Below are 13,002 nucleotides of genomic sequence, written 5' to 3' on the forward strand. Positions count from 1 at the left end.
ACTCATTTGTACTGTTTCGTTGGTCCTCAAAGAGATTTCATTCAAATACAAGCTATTTCTCATTCAAGTTTCATCAGAATAAAATTCATTTCGGAGTGTGCCAACAAGTATCATATTTAAAAAAGATGATATCATCTGACCATGAATGCTGTATTTATTCAGTAAGCATCTCTCGACGCGTACTTACATCTTCTACGCTACACTCGACAAAATAATTTATTTCCCGTAAGTAGAGAAAGAATAATTACAAAGTTTAAGCATTTTTTTCTCTCAACTTTTCCCTTGCTTGTTTTACTCAAAGCCACTTAAAAAAAGCGCGAAAACTAAATATATCCCCCAAAATTAATTATTCCTTAGTTACAAGAGTTGATGATAAAACAAAAAGCAATTCCAAAACAAATATGGCACGAATGGTTTCTGGGGCGACACGGACGCAATTGAAATGTACGATCGTAACCGAAAGAACGGGCAAGGATGCACTCAAGCAGGGAAGTAGGCCATTCGAAGTCACGGCAGGCGAAGGAATGCGAGGAATGGCGAAGATCAATCACCAGAAAACAGGAAGGGAGAGCGTAAATAAAAGGGAGAGAATACAAGCACCGAGCAAGCCACGGCGGAGAGTGGAAACGCGAGATGGCGACGAGGTGAGGAGGAGGAAAGGCGGAGAGAGGGGGTCGTGCATGCATGACGGGGGTGAGGGTCGAAGGGAAAAGGAAGGAGCGAGCGGTAGTAGGCGGGGGGGGGGGGGTTGATAAAGAGGCATTCAAGACGGAAGCAGCCTTACCCGTTCCCACGGCAATACTTAAACGGAGGAAGATTCAGTGGGAGACGATGGCCGAGGGGCGGGGCGGCCGCTTCCTTAAAGCACCCGCTGCCGTACACGGAATCCCGCTAGACACCTCCGTTCACTCTCCTTCGGTCCTCTTTGACGCTTGATTTTCGGGAAAACTACGACACGGTCAAAGGAGCCAGTTCAACATAGAGCCACAACCATTAAAAAAAATTTAAATTGTTAATAAAAACGTCAAATAGTTAAGAATGTTTCAATGTGATAGGGGCGGAAGAAGTATTCAAGAACAGGGAAGTGTATAAAAATTAGAATTATGGAGTCACCAGGAATAACTTAAAAATAAAGCTTTTTTTTAACTTTTCCTAATCAGCCCATTACTCGAAGGGAACGACGTGAATGCTATGTGTACTTGGTAAACAAAGTTTCGTTCATTTAAGCACATCAAAGGCAGAGTTAATTATCTGGTGATGTCACGTTCTTCCCCACGTTGAAAATTATAAATTCGACATACTTTTGGTAGCATACTTGTATTAAATAACATAGTTAATATTTTAATATTGATTAATATAATGAAATGTGTAAAACAAATCGTATTAAAAAGAGAAAATTAAAAGTATTAAAAAACGCAACGCAGATCTAGAAGGTCTTTGTACTGTGATTACGGATTCGGTTTGGGTTTAGAAGGAATAAGAATTATCCTGAGCAAGAGACCAAATACGATCTAGTTCAAGAATTTTCGACCTCGTAAACACAATGCCATTATATGGTTTCCTTCGATTTAATCAGAAATTCCGCGCGTTTTGCCATGCTATAAGATTATAACCCAAATCGAGATTCACAGAAAGGAACCCGTCTACATTTGTTTGAAACTATGAACCAGTTGTGATGCATTGTTATTGCCAACCTATAATATGCCCACACGTGCTTAAAATTACTTTTTAAGCATACCAAAAAAGAAACGATTTTGCGACGTATTTTCCGTGCGCATGATCTCAAAGTCTAATTTCAGGTCTTTGATTGCAAAGACAGAAATAGCGCGAGGATACGAAATGCTGCGGCAAATTGCAACGTAACTACATAACCAGACACACGCCATTTTTAACATCCGATAACCTTGTAATCTTCTTATAACCCTACATTGAGCTTAATTATGTAAACAGGGAGAAAACTCCAAAATTAAGCCTAGGATCTATAGCTCTTACAAAATGAATCATTAAGTTACCATATTACAGGTTGTTGCATCATAATTTGCTGATTTGAAGGGAATTTCTAATTCAAATCCGCACATTTATGTTGCCTAGCACTAAAACTTTTGGAGTTGACATACGCACATTTCTACAGAACGGAAACAGTCAGCCAAATCCCCTGGATGTGGCTGACTGAATAAAACATACTGCATATCGTACATTCAGTCACGTACTCTAATGAAAATCTGGAACTCGACAACTCGGTGTTTGATTCCATATTGCATAACCGTGTCCAGTTATGATTGACAAAAACTATCCTGCTACTTTCCGAACTGGAATATGGGAATTCGTACATCATTTAGGTATGAACTTGGGAAATACACGGAATATTGGGTAAAATAATGAGCAATACGAGAACTTCCCTGAAGTTTGTATTGAATAATAATGGCTTACATAAATATTCGTTCGCAGGGTGTTGACCACGAAAATATTATCACTTCTTCAGGACTCATCTCTCAATCCATCAATAGTCACGCTCGACGCGTTAGGGACCTAAATTCAAAAGTACTAAAACTCCATCGATTCGCTGTAGGCTTCATTGTAGTTACTTGCATCGAATATCCACTCTTCGAGAGCTAAATGTTTTTTCTAAAGAGTGATGCGCACAACGGTTTCTCACGCCGGGAGAAACTTTACTCCTATGCGCAGAATATCTTGAGCCGGTGCGACCGTTGTGCTGATTCTACGTGGTAACTGCCCCATGGAAACCCTGAAAACGACGAATGGGTGGTTGGGATAAGGGAGGGAACGGCCGGCCGGGAAATCGAAAGGGGGAGTGGAGGAAGGCGAAGGGAGCAAGCAAAGGAGGAGGAAAAAAATGAAGGGAGCGAGGCGATGGCACTCGCGTGTCTCTCTCTTTCTCCCCGCCCACCTCTTCAAGAGGACCCGGGGAGGGAGGGCGGGAGGGGCGGAGCGGGGGAGAGAGGGGGGGGAGGGGAAGAGGCTTCGCGAAGAGGGCAGGGTGGTACTCACGCCCCCGACTCCGCACTCATTAATGAAAGAGTGGAGAAAATAACACGTGCCCACCGCAAAAGGGCGAAAATAAAGAAAAATGAAAAACGAGACGCGGAAGGATGCGAAAAGTGTTCCCGGGTAAAATAAAACAGGGACGCGGCGAGCGCAGAGACGCGGAAAGGAGGAGGGCGCGAGACGCTTTAATAACGGACATCTGCCGCTGCAAAACATGACGCGATCGAACTCGGAGGGAGAGGCTCGTCGTGGGCAATGTTTCCATCCGCGCTTACTTAGCCTTAAATTACGGGGAAACAAATTATTCAGGGATCAATCCGTGTGTTTAATTCACAAAACGAGTTCCAAGAGCGAGTTTGATCTGATCATTTCTGATCTGGTGGTGGGATCTCGACCGATATTCCCTTTTTTGTCGAGACTATAGTGCCAGGTAACTGCTGTGGGTAGGGTAGTATCAAATACTCCCCTAAGGGCATTCGCAGGGAAGGAGAATACATTTAAATGGTCGTTCGAGAATTTTAAAGCGATAATGAAACATCAGAGAGCAGTGAGACGGTTAAGAAACAAACTTTGATGAAGAGTTGGAAAAAAAATCAAGCGCTCATGGTTATGGGATGAGAATCAATGTAAATAAAACAAGTATTATGAGATTTTCGAAAAGGAGGAAGGATATTTTAAACGTTAAAAGAGTGAGGGAAAGAAGCTAACATAAGAAGGAAGGAGTTGATAATAGGGACGTTGGATATACGAGCATTTAGAGAATGACTGGAGAAAACTTTGGAATTGAACGTGGTTTTGCACGGTGTGAAAAAATGACCTTTGAATCAAGTAGATAAGCGTTGATTGGAGACTTTTAAAACCTGGGTGTGGGGATAGATGGAAAATTTGAAATGGATAGGAATGAAAACCGACGAAGAAGTGCTAGGCATTGTGCGGGAGGAAAGGGATTGTTCAGAGAGGTCCAAAGAAGGCAGGGAAGATGGATGCAGAGTATTTTGAATGGCGATACAATAATGAAGTCTGCGATATAGGAGAAGACATTAGGCAAGAGGTAGGGGTAGGAAAAGGATAAAAGCATGTCGGAAAGAATGAAAGGAGGTAGGCTGAGAAAGTGCTCGGAATTGAAGAACAGTTTGATGAAGTGTAGACTTCAAGGTTGTCTCTCTTAGGACGGAGCTGGGATGTGTTGAGATGGTCAGTCATCTAAACCCAACTTTGAACGGTAGATTACCGATAAATAATAATTTGTCGAATGTATATTTCTAAGGGGGAAGTTCACCTCAACTCAATATACGAATGTAAGCAACAATAAATGAGGAGGTCACTTAGACTAAATCATATCTAGAATATCACATACCAAAATAACAGAACACAGGTCCCAAACTGCCAGGACTCTTGCGTCATTACGTGATGAAGTTTAGAATGAAGTTTTCTCCGAAGGAAATTTCGTTTCCGAGTCGGACGGTAGTATAAATGCTTTGAGAAAGCCAAAATCAGGGACGAATGAGATGAGAGAAATGAGTATTAGTTTCTTGAGTTTCTTTTCATGCATCGGAAATAAATTTTACTGTTTGCGAAACTAATAAGCACAATTTTGCTCTCGCTATCTCAGATCACGCTTAATTTCCGGAAAATTTCTAATCACTGCCTTCTCAAATCCTTCTAGGAATGCACTTCCGGCGCTGTCATGATCACAATTCGACATTTTGAGGAACGCAAATGAGTATTCCAAAGTTATTTTTCTGTGAGAAAATGCCGTAGACGCATTCGCTTGAGATATTGCTATACGAAGAGAAGACATTAGGCCGCTTTAAGTCAGGAGAGTGAGCAGGCGAAGTGTCCGCGAGAGCGAAGGGAGCAGAGAGAGGTGTTGCAACGCTCAGCGTCGCACTCCTAGGCCTGACTGAATCATACATTCAAAATACCCCTCGAAGAAAAAAGGGATGCCGATACTACACACACTAAAATTAGAAGATAGCTCAAACAGGCCAGACCAAAACTTCCCAACAAACTTTCCAAAATATACAATCATGAAATACAATATACAACAAAATAGTAATTTAATTTAGTTCTTAATTAATTATATTCTATTGTTTCAGGCTTCACTTCATGGAAGTGTTTAATATCCATACTAAAAGGAAAGACATGTATGTACTTTTCCACAGATTTTATTATTCGGAACAACGCGTTGTACCGCATAATAAAATTTGTGGAAAAGTACAAGTCTTTCCTTTTAGTATGGATACTTAATTAATTGAGTGGGCGTGGTAGTCCAAAGATAGAGTCGACCCGAGGACCTGCGTTTGATTCCCGGACACGCCACTCAAAGCAGGCTCAGCTTCACCCGAGCTGTGTTATTTTTTTCTAGTGCCAGATCTCCCTGAGAAACCATACGCGGCACAAGGAGAGGAACTGGCCCCCCTGCTATGATGTGTGAATTTCACATGCCCTTGGGGTTATCATTGAGTGAACTCTACCATCACCTATCAAATCGACTTTCGGGTTGATTACTGTGTTTATGGTTTTCTAGTCATAAATTTAATAATATAGCCCAAGTACACTAACCACGATGAATGATTATACTATACGCACGAGGTAGAAACGGAAAATCTGATTCTAACTCAAAAATAATATTTAACATTGCTTAAAACCAAAAACGTTCACTAATAAATAAACTATGGTTGATTAAAGGCAATTTTAATGGAGGTCAAAAGTACGAGATAATGTCTTAACGAAATTAACTTGGCTTTATGCTTTGCTGTTCTCTTGCCTTAAATGCGACTCCGAACAGCTGATAGCGTAAGACAGGCAACCCTCGCAACTCGCCGGAGGACGCCCCAACCCCTAAGACGCTTGACAGCGAACGTGAAAGCGGGCGTTAAAAGAGTTTTCGTGAGCATTTTCGGCTCCTTCCGGTCGGGTAATTAAAATTTTGCTCTAAATAATATCTATACTACATTGACAAAGTATTAGAATGCTAACAGATATATGAAATAAACCTTTCCAAATATACTAGGAAGATAATAGCTGAAATAATGCAATATCACACCGTCGGAAAGGAAGATCTCTCCAGAACAGCCCAAGAGCAAAATGGCCCACCCCTTACTCAACCAAAGCAAACCTATGAGAAGCAGCCCCTCAAGCAGTCGCCGCCCATCAGAGGAGGAGCGGCCGGGTATTCGGGCAGGAGGAGGCCTCGTGACTCGTGATTGTGCATTTAAAATTTACCGGTAGGGAAATGAGTCAATTATTATACGGAAACACGGTTTATCCGTGAAATCCAAGGTCTGCCTTGGGTGGAGGAATAGAAATGGCCACAAAAATCGTCTGCTGGGAAATTTGAATAGATCTAACCTTTAAAGGGAACGTTTCAAAGTAATGTCACGATAATAAAATTAGAATTTCTTTCAAAATGTTAAAGGTGAGCTAAAGGATAGGGAAAAACATATTAACAGGACCTTTTCCGCCGCAAAAGGATTAGTGACTCACCGCAGGAGGAACACATTGGCTGAGGACATCATCCGTTATTTTGGATTTGCACGTAAGAATAGTTCAAATAAAACTATATACAAGCGTATATATATATATAAATGTATATATTAATACATATATGTATTTAATAACAGTGGGTTGCGGTAGTACAGCGGGTAGAGCGTTGGACTGTTGACCTGAGGGTCCCGGGTTCGATTCCCGGGCAAGACACTCTGGGCACCTGCAGCTCCACCCAAGCTATGTGATTTTACGGGTACCAGATCTTCCTGGGAAACCATAACCGGCACAGGGAAAGGAACTGGCCCCTCTACCCTGACGTGTAAATTTCACACGCCGTCGGGCTTAGTACTGAGTGAACTCTACCATCACCTACTAAACCGACCTTCTGGTTGTTACTCTGTCTTTATATATAAACACTGGTATAGATTTTTAAAACACAGAAACACAAAGAAAGGACACATATGTTGTTTCGACGGCACGGCCGTCTACATCAGAATCCTGAAGATGAGCGGTCGTGCAGTCGAAACGTCAGAACTACGTATGTAAGTGTCCTTTCTTTCTGTTTCTGTGTTTGAAAATCTATATCAGTGTTTTCATGTATCTGTGCGAGCTTCTTATGCTTCCAATTATATATAAATATATATATATATATATATATATATATATATATATATATATATATACATTCAAACACGAAATCCCGCCAAACGGCGAATAAATACTCATATATACAGAAACAGATATTATATTCGCCGAATAATTAATTATAAACAGATATTATTTATTCGCCGTTTGGCGGGATTTCGTGTTTGAATGTGCATTTGGCCAATGTGGCTCATCTCTTTCTTCTGGCTATGCGTGCCACGAAACGCACTGTTCCTTTCCTGTATGATGTTGTATGAATTCTAACCCACTGTCCTTTCCTTTCCTTGTGTATTGTCTATTTCTCCTTTGGTGGGTGAAACTGCCCCCTGACGCCATCTCTTGGCTGAAAGAATCGGGGCGCTTGGCGACATATTAGACCCACGGATCTCAGGGTAAATTGACTATCCTCGATAGCTCAAGTGGTTAAGAGCATCCGCCCGGCAAGTGGAAAGATCCGGTGTTCGAGTCCCGGTTGAGGAAATATTTTTACTCTTGTGATCCGTTCGATTCCGCCTTCCCCACCTCTATTGTGTTCGTCCTTTATATGTGTTCCTATCCCTTTTCCTTATATCTGTTTCTGTATATATGAGTATATATATATATATATATATATATATATATATATATATATATATATATATATATATATATATATATATATATCATTAGAAGGGTCGATCAATCGCTGTTATTCAATCGGAAGATTGATTACAGAATGTTCCACTCATGACTTGGCTACAATATTGGCAATGAAAAATAGAACCTTTGTGATTCCGCAAAAAATGTTTTACAATACGACCCGGGTTTCGACGTTCAACGTCATCCTCAGAGGCTGTTGAACGTCGAAACACGGGTCGTATCGTAATAAATTTTCCGTAGAATCACGAAGTTACTATTTTTTCATTTCCAATGTGAATCGATTCCATAAAGTTACGCCGGAAACCACCAATTGGCTCCAATAAATAACGCCTCTCCTTTCAGAATTTCGTAATTTTAAAACGCACAACTCAATAAATGTACAGGTTACTTTAATCATAAACAACGTTCATATAACATTATAATAATAAACGTAAGTAAAAACAACAAACATCGCCACTTTACCTTACTCTACTTAGACCGTGCATAAGCATATTTTCAATTCGCACTTAAATGAAATAGATTTCGGAAAACCAAACATGGAAAGTTTTTTCGCGGTGATCAATTAACGGTATTAAATCTAGGTATTAATAATCGATTCTTCAGGATAACTCAAGATGCAATGATCCCGTTTTGTTCTCAATTTCTTCTTAGAATACACGAGAACTGACTGATTAATGAAGTATTCATGGCATGACAAGGAAATCAAATAATATTTTCACGAAATAAAAATACAGCAAGGTATGAAGTGGAAGCATTAGCAAATCACCCCATGCGAATGATTCACGAAGCAACGGATCGGGCCTGTCGCGAAAAAAATAACCTGAAAGTCTTCGCCAACACATCAATCTGAGAAATGGCGAATCCTGGCGCGGGGCCGTCGCCACCGCCCGTTCCTACGACTGGCTGAGGGCCCGCGCCCGTTCTTCCCCTCGGGCCTCCGCTCCGCCGCGAACTTGCCATTCTCCCCTGCCCACAAAAGTCAGCGGCGATCGATGAGACGGACACGGACTGGCGTGCTCGGGAAGAAAGGGAGGCGGCAGGTCAGGGGGGAGGAAGGGGCAGGATCGTCCCGTGGATGAGGTCACTTCGGCCCCGAATAGGGGTTATGACTCACGGTGGGTAGGTAATACGGCCGCTTCTATGTTTTCGAGGTCCACGAAAGAAAGGAATCCGATTAGCAACTTCCATCAACGGGAGAATCAAAAAAATCTCCATCCAAAATTATCGAGAGCGAAAACCAACTATCACGAACGAAAACAAAATCTTAAAGTGACGATTGTGAACGAAATGTACTGATCATTGGGTTAGGTAATTAACATTAATGAGATTTTCCTGCACACACTTAAGTACGTAAATTACCCACATCGATCATTTCCACATTTTCCGAATACATCACTGTAGGAGACTATTTTAAGGGACGACGTCAGAAAGATACTTCCATTACTCAAACGCTTCAAGTGCCGCTACACCAAAACCCATACGTTTAGTCTTTAGAATTATCCGCGGGAAGAACCCGACTAAAATAGATTAGGTACAATTTTCGCTACTGGTAACAACACGGTACGCCATTTAGAAAAATAAAAATAAATCACGCTGATGATTAGTTAAAGCTGATATTGTAAATATCATAGTGATTGCGATAGAACGATAAATTTTGTCATGCAACACATTTAGTACAAGCGATAGTTCTAACCCATCACTAAATTGATATTTCGTCCGTGGGTTGCTCGTGATTTTGCCGCAGCACTTCAGTTTATATCGATTACAATCGCTTGCCTCGCATTTGAAGAATAAATTAGAGCTGATACAAAATAAATTAAGTAATCATGCAGAGAACAAGCATCAGCTTTACTCTCTGAATAACAAAATACACGAAAGCTAAAATGCCATTTCGAGCTAGGGCCAGGTCATTATAGTTTACCACCGGAAGCTATTTTATCGGATTCAATACGGACAAAATTAATATTGTCTGCGTATATCGTTCACTCATTACCATTCCTGATGAAGGAGTGTTCAAAGAATTTCAGCATGAAAAATCGACAAAAATGAGTCTCGTCGTTCTATAAAATGTGAATGTTGAGTTCACTCGCTCTCTTGATTAAGGTTGGAAACGGAAACTGAGAAGAAGATGGTGGAAGAGTCGAACAGGGACGGAATACAAATGAAAAATCCATTCGCCAGGAAATGAACCCGGGGTCGGATGCAAGGAGCGCGGACACCACACCGGTATGTTGCGGTGCGGCAGGTGTGAGGATGCAAAGGCGGTACTGACCATTGCCGAGGCCTTGAGTCGGTGGTGTCCGCCTCCGCTTCGCCTCAGCGTCCCTCCCCGGATGTGGTCCTCGTCCAGTTCCACCTCCGACCCGTCTGCTGCCCAACGTCGGGTCAGCTCCGACAACTCCGACACTGCTTGCACCTGCACGGGAAAATTGTGTATCAATTGCATGATCATCTCCTCAAAAGAGAGTAGGTTCGAAGGAAACTAGAATTGTACTCCTGAACTCGCTCATTCAATATTTTGCACGATTTAATAATAATTGAAACCTAATTACGAAAGTGTTAATGGTCGTATCTGAGGAGAATAAAGGCCCTGGAATTGCAAATATAAAAGTAAAAACAAATTGTAAAAGATTAGCCATTATACGGTGGACCTATTTTAAGTTTCATCGTGATAGGTAAACTGTGCTGTACTTGCAAAGCAAAATATAAGTTATTCAAGCCACTTTGAGTAGTAGTAGTTTTGAGGGGAGGCGACCGACAGCTAAAGTCATTTGCGCCATAGGGTATGGACAGGAAAGGATGAAGGGTAGAGAGAAAGCCGGCGTCGGCATTGGCCTACTCTTTACGAAAGCCGCAGTTTAACGTCCTATCCGACAGACGGCGTACTCCCTCAAAGTGCCCTCCACAAAGCACCCCAAGTAGGGATCGAGATAACTCTGAAAAATATTCAACACCGCCGGGATTTGAACCCGCGCCCTCAGGGTGGGAAGCCAGTACGTTAGCCCCAGCACCATCTTGATCCCCTTTGTGAAAGTGCTATCGGCGATATTATCTCAATTATGACTTCTCATTATTTCAAGAATAAACCTGACGGTGACAATGTAAGTCGAAACCTAAGTCGTGCATAGTAAAATGTGTGTGGAAGAACAAAATAATTTTTTTCTATATGAATCGCGTCCACAAAGTGACGCCTCGAATCATGCTATTCAGAAAGAATAAATTTAACCTGGTACTAAACCGGTTTTTTAATGAACTGAATTCGCAAAATAATGATTTTTTTCTTCACAAAATATCTGGCCCAATACCTAAAATATAGCCAATTACAGCAAATGATTTATTTTTGAGAATTTTACAGCTGAAATCTAACAATACCTAGGTTCAATAATTTCCAAGGCTTTCTAGGTTCTATCTACATGGTTTAAGACGAATTTGCCTGATATTATGAGATATTTAATACATGGCAACCTAGTGATGAATCGGCGCAATGAAACTGAGTCGTATTTTTTAATACTCTGCAAGCGACCGCTAGGGTGTGTGGCAGGGAGTGAATACACACCACTCCAATTTTGGCCCGAATATTGTTACCCTTACCGCGGTCGGACAACGTTATCCTAATCCCTTATCGTTGCTAAATAAAATACCATCTTAAATCTATCTGTTCTACACTTAATCTCTCTAATTTTATTGACAAGATCTCTCCTACCCTGGTACGATGGGAGTAATAATACATTGTAAACATCATTGCTAAAGATACATCCTTCCAATTCATCCAAGAGATTTACTTGTAATCTGTAACTGAATAAATAAGATTATTATCACGTGAAAAGACGAATGCTGACTTTTCCTTAATGACAACCACAATCAGTACATCGACCTATAGTCATCTTGTACTCAGGCTTCCCACTACGAGCAAACTCTAAGCATAATTGAATCATGAAATCGCAACGAAGTGTTTGTAGAGAACACGTACAACAGACAGTCTTCATAGGCGCGATCCAGGAATACCCACCTTCACCGTAACAGTGTCCCCCGAAGACTTGATGAGGTCTATGATTTCGTCCCTGCCCTTGTCGTCCACAGCAATCCCGTTCACCTCCAGGAGCCGGTCCCCGGGCAGGAGACCCGTCTCGTTCCCGCCCCTGTTCATAGACCCCGGCTCCGCGAAAAGCACCGCCCTCCTCCTCAACCAACCGCTCCCCCCCGCGCCGCCTCCTTCTGCATCCCCCGCACCCTTCTCCGCACCGGCACTGCCGCACCTCTCCACCACCACGGCGCGGCGCAGGGAAAACCCGAAGTCGCCCCGGGGCTGCTGCCGCCTCACCGTCAGCACCCTCGGCCGGGGAAGCGGGGCGGACGCCACCGCCGGCAGGGGCAGGTTTGCCCCGGGCAGAGGCCCTTCCTCGCCCCACCGGCCCCCGAACCAACCGCCGGCCTCCCCGGCCGGACTGAGGCTGAAGGGGGGCGTGGCGAAGGGCGAACTAGCGCCCCCCAGACTCCGACCGCCCCTCCTGAGGGCGTCCTCGTCCTCCGTCAGGCTCTCCTCCCCGCTCGGACTAGTGACCATCTTGGGCGGCGTGAGGTAGTCGCCGCTGCCGGCCGAAGGGAAGTCGTCGCTCGCGCGGCTCGTCGAGTCCGCCGGACTAAGGTGGTTCTCGCTCGGCCTCACTCTCCCGCCCAGCAGAATCTGCCCGGGGACGTTCTGGTAGGCTATCACCTCGTTCTGCAAGGTGTTTCTCACCAAGAGGTCCTCCTCCTCGTCGTCACCCGGAGACTTGGACCTCCGTGACACCTGGTGGTTGTTCGCCGTCGGCTGCACGATCGGCTGCTGACCGCTCTTAATTGAGTTGTTCGAGTGACTGAGCGGAAGTATCTCCTCGGCCTCGAGGGCACCGATGCTTCCGCGGACCTGCTTCAGGATGCCCCTCTTCGGGGGCCTGGGGGGCAGCGGGGGCCTTGATCCGGGGGGGAGGAGGGCGGGTGGGGCGTGGTGGGGAGTGTTGTGGGGGTGCTGGTGGGGTGGGGAGGTCAAGCTAGCCTCGCTGCTGTCGCTCTGGGTCAGCGTCTCCCGGAACCAGGAGGCCGAGGAGGAGGAGGGCGAGGGGCTGGAGGGGTCCAACGAGGACTGGTGCGCGGCGGGGCCCCCCGAGTTGGTGCCCAGGAGGGTGGGCGAGCCGGGCGCTCGGTCGAGGTCCGCGAAAAAGGTAGCGCTGTAGTCGGCGG

General features: G+C 43.8%; 1 protein-coding gene across 2 annotated transcripts in view; it reads right to left on the bottom strand.

The window, feature by feature from the left end:
- Mhcl (Myosin heavy chain-like) overlaps positions 1 to 12,724 on the bottom strand; it is a 740,568-nt gene extending 727,844 nt beyond the window's left edge. For both annotated transcript variants that reach the window (XM_071592472.1, XM_071592471.1), the window contains exons 1-2: positions 11,792 to 12,724; positions 10,055 to 10,198 (exon numbers count right to left, since the gene is read on the bottom strand). In XM_071592472.1, the coding sequence (XP_071448573.1) occupies positions 10,055 to 10,198; positions 11,792 to 12,346 (699 nt within the window). In that variant the 5' untranslated portion in view covers positions 12,347 to 12,724. The remainder of the gene's footprint in view (positions 1 to 10,054; positions 10,199 to 11,791) is intronic.
- Positions 12,725 to 13,002: the final 278 nt, after the last annotated feature.

Source organism: Hetaerina americana, unplaced genomic scaffold (genome assembly GCF_022747635.1).
Source record: "Hetaerina americana unplaced genomic scaffold, ioHetAmer1.1.p SCAF_5, whole genome shotgun sequence".
NCBI classification, from domain to species: Eukaryota; Metazoa; Arthropoda; class Insecta; order Odonata; family Calopterygidae; genus Hetaerina; species Hetaerina americana.